Consider the following 11,258-nt stretch of genomic DNA (forward strand, 5'->3'; position numbering starts at 1 on the left):
CAAGATCATTGTCAATTCAGCTGGGAGAACTCTGAAACTTTTATTCACTCTTTAATTTGTATGTTTACCAGGTGCCAATGAGTGCAGCTAGTAGCCGTTAGAGTAGGGTTGAAAGACAAATGTTAAGTCTTGGATCATCTCTGCAATTAGAGATGCTAGTCTTACCCTATATTTTCCAGGCAAGGATAGCTAAATGCGATTTTTCTTTGCCATTCATCTCTAGGTGTTGCTCTTGACTGCCAGTGCTTGTTCCCTTTAGCGACATTTGTCTAAATCTGAAACAACTTTCAATATTTGTTTAATATATTTAATATATTGTTTAACAAGTTAAGCTGAAAAATAATAGCTGCATGCTTGTTGACTCTTGCATTAACTCAGGCCTATAGATTTTGAACACTCACTTGGGTTCAGGGCATTTTAGTTCATTCTTAATCATTCATGTGTTGCTATTTAATCATCGTGATTTTACCCTAAGGATCTTACGTGTATATTAGTGTTTTTCAAAGATTTTTTTTTTTGTTGCTGTATTGTTTTAAGAAAAAGAACCCCTAAAACATTGGCTTACTTCAGTACTAATGAAGTTATCTGGAGTAAGATTATGCAGCTGAAAGGGGAACAGCAATTCACGAAGCAGCCCGAAAAGACTGTTACTTCAGTTTGTGGTGTTCATTAGATGTAACCCTAAGTGAACTAGTTATCTTTAAAAGGGGGAAGGGGGTGGGGGTGGGGTGGGGGGAATTTCTTGCTGAATATGATATTTAGTTTCTTATGCTGTTATAATACAGTTCCATTAAGCTTTTCTATCTGCAGCTCTCTAACTGAGTTATAGCACTTAGTGTTTTATTTGCTTTAGGTGATTAGGAAATATTGGCTGGAATTTGGACCTACTGTGTACTGAAAGTGACCTTATCAACTAGTGAAACACAAGTTTCCAAGGAAACAATTTGGTGTGTTCTTTTTTCACAGGAGTCCATTTTTGTTCACACTTAAAAATGACATTGTAACGTTCTAGTTGTAACCTCACATGTCTACGTAGCGTCTTACATATTTGAGACTCCTTTAAACTAAGAAGCATCAAAAAATGACAAATTGATAGAAAAAACTGGCTTTTGAGTGGAAAATTTTACTTTAAAGAAACCATCTCTTTTGCCAGCTTCTCTGAATGGACTGTCACTACAAGAACAGTAGAGCTAATGGCATTGGAAGTGGTAAAGAAAAATAGACCCCTCTGTAAAGCTTGCTGTGCCATTCTTGCCTGCGGTGCTTGAGCCACACTGTTTTGTTGTGTCCTGCCTGTGTGAAGGGTTGGGGAGTTAGCTAGCAAGGCAGAGTCTGTCGTTCAGCTTCCAACAGGAAATTTCATCCTTTAGCTAAATATTTGGTCTGCAGTTTGAATTTAAATAATACTAATTAGGGAGGTAATACATAGTTGACAGTTCTCCGTTTCTTGTTAGGTAATCGTAATCAGCAACATTTAACTTCCTTATTTACTGGGGAGTGGGGAAGGGAAGCCAACCCACCCTGTGCCATACACATATCAAAAGAGGGGGTGAAAAGTAGATTCTGACAATAGAAAATTTGGAATAAAAGTGGAATTAAACGGATGGGAAAGGAATTAAATACAAGTTTAGTTTAAGTGAGAGAAACGGGTGAGAGAACGAAGACAAGAGCAAGAAAGGATTACTGAGCATAGGTGAGGGTGCTCAGATTCTGTCATGGTGCTCCGAGCAAGAAGCTGGAAATTGCTAATAAGAACTTATGTGAACCACGCAAACTACTAGCTGAAATTATTTAATTGAAATATTAGCATACTTTTACTTGATTAGTGAGCTGTGGAGATTAATTATTTACAGTAATCAAGTCTACTTAAGTGTCTTGATATTATGAAAGATGTCCCTAATGTGATTAGTTTGTAATATTTTGCTCTTTCTGTAATGGCTTCTTAAGAGTTTATGTCACGAAGACAATCCTTTTCCATTGAGTTTAACAGACTGTTAAGATGCTCAGAACAGAGTTTTCAGTTGCATCACAGAATCAAGTACCCAAAATACTTCATCCTTGTCAGATGGATCGATCATAGCTATCAACAGCTTCTAGTTGCAGGCACAGGTAGTGCTTCAAGTCAACTAAGCAACTTTCAGATCTGACTTTCAGATCTGACTTTCTGTAGAGATGGCTTTTCCCAAAGTACAGCTACTTCAAAGAAGCTTGTGGAGCTGTGTATCCCTCCGCATGCGTACACCTGTGTTTTAATCATAACTTGCATTTTTTTCAAACAAATACATAGGCAATGAACATGATTTAATGGCAATGTTGTAGCTAGGCTTGTATTGAACACATGTAGTAACCAAATACTAGGTTTGATTATTTTTTTTATTACTGAATTTGGAATCTGTGCTGTAGTGATTAAAATAGAGAGGGGCTTTTTTCTCTTCAGTTACCTTCAGGTTTATTGGACATTCGTTATTCATTTATTCACTTAAAATGCCTCGGTGCACTGTATGTGAAAATAGAAGATGTAAATTGAATTTGAGAGGACAAATTCTACTCAAGTCAGAATGATTTGTGTATTTAGAGTTAAATTCTTGTTACATTTATCATTAACTTTTTTCCCCTCTGTAAGGGAGGGAGGACAAAACTTAGAGCATCTTTACCTTACATTTCTCAGAAAAATAATCAAGAAAGATGCTTAATCTTAGGAGTTGGAGAGAGAAAACAAAACTAAAGTTATGTAAAGAACTTGTAAAAATACACCCACACCACACACACCCCAATAACTGGAAGAAGTCAAAGTTCAGAATATTGAATCTGGCAATGAGAATCTGCTAAATCAAATGAGCAACAGAGAATCCTTTCATTTCGAGGAGACTAGAAGTTTTGATAAATATTATACTACAGTGCTAAAACCATAAATATAGCACTATGTTGGTATGCTTAAATCAGAATTTGAAAATGATCATTTTAGTTTCAGAAACAAGCAGAACAAATTGTGGAAAGATCCAATTTTGTTTTTTTGTGTTACTAACGCTCACAAAGGCAGCACTGTGAGAACTACCTTATCTGATTTAAAATGTTTTAAATCTGGTACTTTTCACATGCAGCTGATGTTACAGATTAATATTAAAAGGCAAGATGCAGACATTTTGTATTTCAGAAAATCTGTATCATGGATCAAAGTACATTTTAGGAAAATCTGTTTTGCAGTAGTGGCTCAGTGTTTTGATTTGTCAGGAGTAACAATTTAGTGGCTGAATTAGCCACTTTTTTGCATCCTTATCAATAAGGAGTGCTTAGCACCTGAGTCTTGGCATGAATGCTCACTTCTACTTTTCCTCAGAAGAGGAATATCATGTCCCTAAGAACACAATGTTTTAAGTGATTGTCAGGTCCCAAGACCCTGATCTGCAAACCTGTAGCCAGAAATGCCTTTATAAAATCTATTTAGTAAGCAGTTCAAACCTAACAGTATGAACTTTTGAACAGATGCTAATCCAATTGTAGTAAGTTTCAGTTGGGTGTTTTGAAGAAAGACGACTGCTGTAATGTATTAATAAATCTCCCTTTCTCCTTTTGCAGCATTAAAACTTCCTTTTGGCAAAACAACAGTGATGCATTTGGTGGCTAGAGAGACATTGCCAGAGCCAAACTCTCAAGGTACGCTGTGCACTAGAGGTATTTCTTATTTGGGTACATAGCAAAGCGGTCAGATCTCTTGCAGGCTTTTTGGGTATTTCATAGTAGAGAAAAGTCAAGTCCTTGTGGTCTTCTGTGAAACAAGTTTTGGAATGCTTTTGTACATGTTGTTTATAGAAAACTAAGAAATTAACTTTCTGGTTTAGCATTTTTGTAGAACGCAGAAATTTATTCAAACCTTAAAAGCTTCCATTTTTATTGTCAAAAAATACTCCTGATTTATTTTTCAGTTATGTATGCATGTGTATAGCAATAAATTTTTTTACTAAAAATAATAAAAAACATACTTGTGTCAAGCATACTCACACACAAAACAACCTAATTGCTTTAGAAATGGCACGTAAGCAAAACTTTCTTCTTGCTCCACAGGTCAAAGGAACCGTGAAAAAACTGGAGAAAGCAATTGCTGTGTAATCCTGTAAACCCTGTTAGCTTTACCTGCTAAGTGTGATGTAATATAGTCTTTGTCTTTCATGCTGCTGGAATAGAAGAGGCCCTACCTTGCTTCAAACACCTGTAGGAAGAGCCTGTCTGTAAATCCATGGAACTGAAATATTACACGAACACTGTCTCATTAGTCTTTTTTTTTTTTTTTAAAGAGAAAGATCTATGAACACTTTCATTGTTTGTTTTTCTTAAAATTCCTGCTTTTTGTTTGTTGAATAATCTTACAGTACATCAGTTCTTGAAAGAATTCAATCTCCAGAAACGTTAACGTGTTCTTTTCCATAGCAGGAATCCTATACCTATACCACAAAAATCTCCATTAACCAGATCTAACCAGTCAAGCTTTCTAGATGCAATTTGCACTAAATATGGTTGACAGTATATTTCTCATCAACGATCTCTAACAATATTTGAGACATCTAGTAATAACCTACAATGTAGAATGCAACACTGGAAAATAGTATATCTATAATTAAAACAGATCTTACTTATGGCCAAATCAAAGGAAAAACTGTTAAGTCAATTCTACCTAAGTCAACCTTGGTGGCCGAACTGGCACAGAATACTAACTAAACCAAGTCTAACTATATATATTTTCACTGCAACAAACAAAAAAAACTATGTGCCTGTAATTTAAAAGCACTCTGTAGAGGGCTGATGAAACTGATTTTTTCGTTACTGTGTGCACTCTGATCTCATACGTTAGCTGAGTGCTTATTCAGACAGCACAAACAAGTGCAGAGAGTGCATTTCCTAGCCTTAATATGGGAGGGGTAATTTCCTGTAGTTCATAGGCTTTTATTATTGTGCATAAATGTTAGAAAACATCATTTACTAACCAATTTTATGTATTTGAATATTGGCAATTGGTGTTTTTCAGTCATTTTCTCATCTGTACCTTAGTGTCCAGTGTCATGCTTACTCATTAGAGACTTCAAAACGATTATTAACGTTTAAAAAGCAAAAAGAAAGACCTCTGCCATAGTACTAGTTTTGTTTCTTTACGTAATCTGCATTTGGTATTAGTGCTTGCAATTGTATTAAAATCAGAAGCTGATTTTTGAAGGCATACATAATTAAAAAGGATGCCATTCTTTTATTTCATATCAATAATTTAAACGTTGATATGCTAAAGAAATTTGCACAGCACTAAAGCATGAGCTAGTTTCATCTAAACCTGTAAAAAATAAAAATAAATAAAAATAAAAAAATATAAAAGATTTTATATTTTTTCACTGGGGAGGAATTCTTCCTGGGTGAAACTACAAATATGTGTAGAATATATTTAATAAAAATCTTATAAAATACATAACTATAGAAGTTAAATATAGATTGGCGTGTAGTATAATAGAACAATATTCCATATAAATAGCTTTAGCCTTTAAAAAAATGAGTCACAGGTTGACATTGTGTTCTGTACTTAAGTGTCCACAACTCTTACAGATGTTCTGTGTAATCGTTTTTTCGAATGATTGGCATCATTCAAATGTAATCAGGTTATTTTATTCATTGTTACTGCTTTGATGAAATGCTTTATATGCAGTAGATTTACAAAAATATTGTTCATACTGATCAGAATTAAATTTGTATAGAGCAGAGTTTTAAAACAAATTGTAAATAGCACTAAACATTTTCTTTCTGCAACCTGTACTGATAGACTCTTCTGTAAACTAAATAAAAGAATATTGTAGTGCATTTTGGTGGTGTTTTAAGGGTTGTAATTGGGTCTGTAACTACTTTTAATAATACTTCTTAATCCAGAAACTAAGGAAGGACTCAATTTTATTTATTAAAAAAAAAAAAGGGGGGACAGGGCAAAACCTTCTGAAAACTGCTAATGGGATTTATGACTTCAGTTTTGTTTTCCTTTCATGTCAAAAGACGTGGCCTAGAGGGTTTTTTTCTGTACAGCCGTGTCACAGCCTGGTGTACGTCACAGAAGTTATGTGCCCATACTGTAAGTTTTTTGTGGTCTTCGCTTACCTATAGCGAAGGTATATACCTTCTCCCAAGTAACGAGCGATAGGATGAGAGGAAATGGCCTCAAGTTGCGCCAGGGGAGGTTTAGATGGGACATGAGGAAAAATTTCTTCACTGAAAGAGTGGTGAAACATTGGAACAGGCTGCCCAGGGAAGTGGTGGAGTCCCCATCCCTGGAAGTATTTAAAAGGTGTGTAGATGAGGCGCTTAGGGACATGGTTTAGTGGGCATGGTGGTGTTGGGTTGATGGTTGGACTCGATGATCTTAGAGGTCTTTTCCAACCTCAATGATTCTATGATTCTATGAAGAGCATACACATACCTCTTAGGGTGTTGGGAACTCGTATGACAGCATTACGATGTGCTCATTGCCTAAATGAATCTTGCAAGGGGGGGATTTCCTTGTACTCTGCAGAGCAGTTGCTAAATAAGTAACTATAGGGACACAAACCTTCTTATTTTTTAAAAAAAAGTTTGATAAACATCAGCTGGAGAAAGCTACTAGGAGCATGTTACCATCTTTAACTGTAAAATGAAACTTCCCTTTTCCAAAATGCTGACCGCCTAAGTTACACCGGCTCAGATGGGAAATGGTTATGGCAATACAAGAAAAAGAAACGGGCTGAGGCAGGACATGTTTTGTTAGTTAAACAAGTCTTTCAGATGCATTGATTTTGAAAAATGAATGTTTAAAAAAGTAGCTAGGTACTTAATACAGTATAAATACATGAAAATCCAGTAGCTTCCAGTTAAAATACTTGGCGAGCTTGAATAGCAAAGTATATGGAGTTCCCTTTTGTTGAGATGAGTAAGGCGTAGATATGCACATGTCTAAGCAAATCCTTAAATGCTGCTTGGCATTTAAAGCGTGAGCTTGCCAGAATAACTCCTGCAGAAAGCAGGTAGAACCGTTGCCTTAATGTTCCTGCAAATTGTCAGACTTTTGCCCATTGCAGAGCGTTTCTGTTGTGGTGTGAGGCTGGTGGAAAACTGTGGGGGAGAATTGCTGAAAGATTAGTGCTTCTTTCCTTGGATGTTTTGTATTGTGGATTGTATATTTGCCAAAACAAAAAGCAGTAGCTCTTAATCCCAGATTCCTCAGCCTGCTAAAGTTCATGCATATGCTTCTCTTCTATGTTGATTGGAGTCAAGAGGATACTTGCAGCCCATAAAGATTAAAGCTAAGTCTTTGCAGGGTCAGGCTGCTGGACAGTCTGGTAATACGTTGAAGAGTTTGACATTTGATTTTCACTGTTAGATAGGAATGATATTTTCCCTGTGGATGAGTTAATAGATGTCATGAAGGGAGGGAAGGAGAGGATGAATTGGAGCCCTTCATATTCTGAAATATCATCAAGGGACCACATCTGTCTCCTGTACCATTGTGTGTGTTATCAATCATAAATTAATATTCACACGTGTGAGGAATAATGTCTGGTAGCAATGAAAGTACTCTAATGTCTGTTTTCTTAAATGATAGCAAAAATATGACTGTTGAAACAGTCTTAGGGATTAGCTCAGCTGCTGGAGGAAGAAAGTATGGCCACTGTGATGTTGAAGGATTTGCTGAGGTGCTGCATCGATATTAATGCAGTGGTGATCTCTGCAGTCTGCTTTCCGTAGTACACTGCATTTTACAACAGGAGGAACAGTGGTTTAATTTAGAAGAGAAATACATGGTGCTCTAAAAAAGCTTCCATCCTCCCTTACAGGTAAGAAGGAAGGCAGCCATTTCTGGGCTGGCCAAAAGTCGGGATTTTCTGCTGCTGCTCTTTGGGGAAGTAACGCTTGTGTATTTTGTGGTTCTGTGTGTGCTCTGATAAGATTCATTATACAAATCTTACTGCAAAAAGCAAATAGGAAGATGGATATACCTCTCCATCTAAAACTCTCTCACTAACCTTATGCTAATTAAATGGGTAAGCTTAAGCAGATTTTTGGGTTAGATGTGCTGTCTGAATTGACCATTAACAGCAGCTGCAACATGGAAACCGATGGGACTTCTGTGCTTAAATCAGAGGAAACGCCAAGATCTGTTAAGATTCTTAAAGGAGAGTTCCTACCCTCTTTATTTCTTCTGAAGTACTTGGGTTCTTCCTAGATACTTTATCTTGGCCATAACTTGTCAGTATCAAGCTTATTTTCGGAGCACAGTAAAAGGCCTTTGTTGTTATTCAAGAGGCTGACAGTAATATATGGTTCATGATAATAAGTTGTTAAAAATCCTCATAAGGTAGTAGCATACTTGTCCTTCTGAGCCACGTGCGCATACCTGTGAAGAGGTTTACAATGTAATAGCTAATTTGCTTACCAATTTATTACACTAGACTGTAAAACTACAAAAACCTCTCTATGCTCTGTGTTTTTGCAGTAGTTATGATTGACTTTGCTTTTGTTTCTTTTTATATTGATAAGGGGTTTGTTTTTTTGTTTTGTTTTTTTTTTTTTTTTAAATAATCTGGAAAAGGAATGACCAGTGAAATAGAAAATGGTGAAGGTTATTAAAGTCAAGCTCAAAAAGAGTAAGGAAAATTTAGTGGTACCTTATCAAGCTCATGGAATGGATCACACTGACAAATGAAGTTCAATTCTGAATGTAAAGGACGGCACAGTTAGAGAAAGCAAAGTACTCGCACAACTCTGAGTTTTAAAATTACCTGGATCAGTCCGAGACTGAGTTCTGGGCATCGTGGGCAAACACTTTGTATTACGAGTTCCTTAGGGTTTGGAAAACGATAACAAAAATAATGAGACAGCAGAAATATTATAGAGAGATTGAAGAGAACGAGAGATTAAAATAGCTACAGTTATGACTAACACAGAGAAAATGGATGGAGAACTTCTATTTTTTTTGTCTTGTGACTTTATTGGCCCAGTTTTTACATTTGTCTTTAAAGCAGAGGTGAGAAATTCAAATCTGATAGAAACGTTTTTCATGAAATCAGTGGCACTCACTTCCACCAGAAGTGATTCGAGGAGAAAAGCTGAGCAAGATTTAAAAGGAAAATGGATCACTGTATCGATGAAAATTGATAGGATTGTCATAATTAGTGATGCCAATCTTTTTCTCAACAGGGTAGTGAATTTTGTCCTTCAGACATTGCGTTAACTTTCAATGAAGAGCCCAACTCCTAGGGGAAAAGTCCTGGCACATTGCCACCTCCATTATGTACAGGTAACCGCATAACATGAGCCCCAGCCTGTGCAGGACAAGCGTACCGTGTACCCTGGTAAGAGCTTATCTGTACAAACCTGCTGCTTCCCGAGGAGGACTTTTGGTCGCAGTCAAGGTGACGTTTGTGCTTTCCGGAGCAGGCTTGAGGGAAGAAGTTACTGTGTTTAGCTGGTGGAGAATGTGAACTGCAGTTCCTTAGGGCAGAAGTTAATGCCTCTTGAACGGTGCCAGATGAAAGCACCCTGCTTTTATCAGTTCAGAGGACGCTGAATTTATAGGTAGTGAATGTTTTGACTCTTCTACCAGAAAATACTCTTCAGCTACTATTTTTTTTTTTATAGAGGCAGGGTAATGGGATGAAACAGAAAACAATTTTCTTTTTGTGCTGTCTTTTATCTATTCTTTGAACTAAAGAGCAGGAAGAAATAATGGGAGAAGTTTTAGGCGCCTACCGTAGGATCAACCATTAAACGGCTGGTCAAAATTCACCTACCAGCAGCTATCCATGCCACAAAGAGCAGCTGTGGGAAAGGGGCGACCACTGCCCACAGTGTGGCAACTCTAATTGCCAGGGTGATAAAGCTAAGGTTGTGAATGAGGGGCAGAAGCGGGTGATATTTGGTCGCTTCACGAGGCTTTCAGTTGTTGCCTGGCAAAAAAGGGAGTTGGGATCTCGTACCAGTCATTGGGGGGCAGAATAACAGAGTGGAACTACTTGTAGAGGTTAGACTTTTTTTAAAAAATAATGATATAAAAATAAATCCACGATTTGGATTTATACTGGAAGTCAGCTATGCTGGATGGATGATACTGCACTTCCAAACCAAGACCAGGAAATACGTATTGGTGTCTGTGTTACGTGCATCTGTCTGTTAACTGTGCTGGCTAAATTAAAGAAAGATTGAGTTTTGGTTCTTTAATTTCTGCAACTCACACGTGTCCCTAAATAAGGACTGTTAATCCCCAGTGCTGCCAAGGTCACAGCTCTGCTGTAGCAGGCAGCGGAGCTGGCAGGGAGCTTGCACCCCCCAGCCTCGCCGAGTGAAGTCAGTGCCACAACTGTGCACATCGGTGCGAGACGAAAAGCGCATAGGTTTTAAGCGGGAGGAAATGTCAGTGTGGCAAGTCAGCAAGTGCCCAGGCAAGGGAACCCTACTAAATCCACGTGACTGTACCAGCAGCTGAGCGTTCTGCCTTTCAGTGAAGTAAATTCAGTGGGTATTCTTCTGGAAAGCAAATATGCAGGAGTCTTCTCTTGCACTCTTGCGTTAACTAAGCGATGGCAGCCAAATCGTCTGGCTCCTGATCACCCTGATTGCCAGCATCCCAGGGAAAGGTATTCTCTCAACAAACGGATCTGAAGGCTGCCTCAGACTCTGTTTTTCTTGTCCTCTGAGCAATGACCATCTCTGGCTTCGTTTGCAAAGTCTTCAAGCTTCCCATTATTCTGATTTTCTCCCAGCCTGGTGCTTCTGGCTGCAGACGGCAGCAGTCACCACCGGACACCTGCTCTACTGAGCTGAGTCCACGGCAAGGACTGGAAAAAGACGTCGCCAATGTGGATGCAGCGTGCCTCTGCAGCAGTCTCTGCTGAGCTGTGGACAGGACTCCTCCATGGCTCTGGCCGTTGATGGGTAGTCTGAACTGCCTAGAGAAGAGGAACACGCTTTGAGCTTCCAAGCCAAGGGCAGACCCACTATTCACGACACTGTGGCCAGGCCCCAGCTCCAGCTGCGTCTGCTTCTTTCAAGTTGGGCAAGACTGAGTGTTGCAGCAAAGAACCTTGCTGGTGATCAAACTGGTAAGAACTACTGCCCCTCCTGCAGCAAGGAGGCCGTAACCCCTGGGGTGCTTTTCCAGGTCTAATCATGAGAGCAGATGTGGGTGAGGAGTACCCTTAGCTCTGCCCCCGCTGCTGAGGTGAGCACCGTGCTGGCACCGGGCTGCCCCTGAAAGCATGGGG

The 11,258-nt window shown here is 38.5% G+C and overlaps 1 protein-coding gene across 1 annotated transcript in view; it reads left to right on the plus strand.

The window, feature by feature from the left end:
• Positions 1-5,835, plus strand: part of UBL3 (ubiquitin like 3) — a 58,329-nt gene extending 52,494 nt beyond the window's left edge. Inside the window, exons 4-5 of the mRNA XM_076364309.1 lie at positions 3,577-3,654; positions 4,063-5,835. Of these exons, the coding sequence (XP_076220424.1) occupies positions 3,577-3,654; positions 4,063-4,115 (131 nt within the window). The 3' untranslated portion in view covers positions 4,116-5,835. The remainder of the gene's footprint in view (positions 1-3,576; positions 3,655-4,062) is intronic.
• Positions 5,836-11,258: the final 5,423 nt, after the last annotated feature.

The sequence above is a fragment of the Aptenodytes patagonicus genome, chromosome 1 (assembly GCF_965638725.1).
Source record: "Aptenodytes patagonicus chromosome 1, bAptPat1.pri.cur, whole genome shotgun sequence".
Lineage (NCBI taxonomy): Eukaryota > Metazoa > Chordata > Aves > Sphenisciformes > Spheniscidae > Aptenodytes > Aptenodytes patagonicus.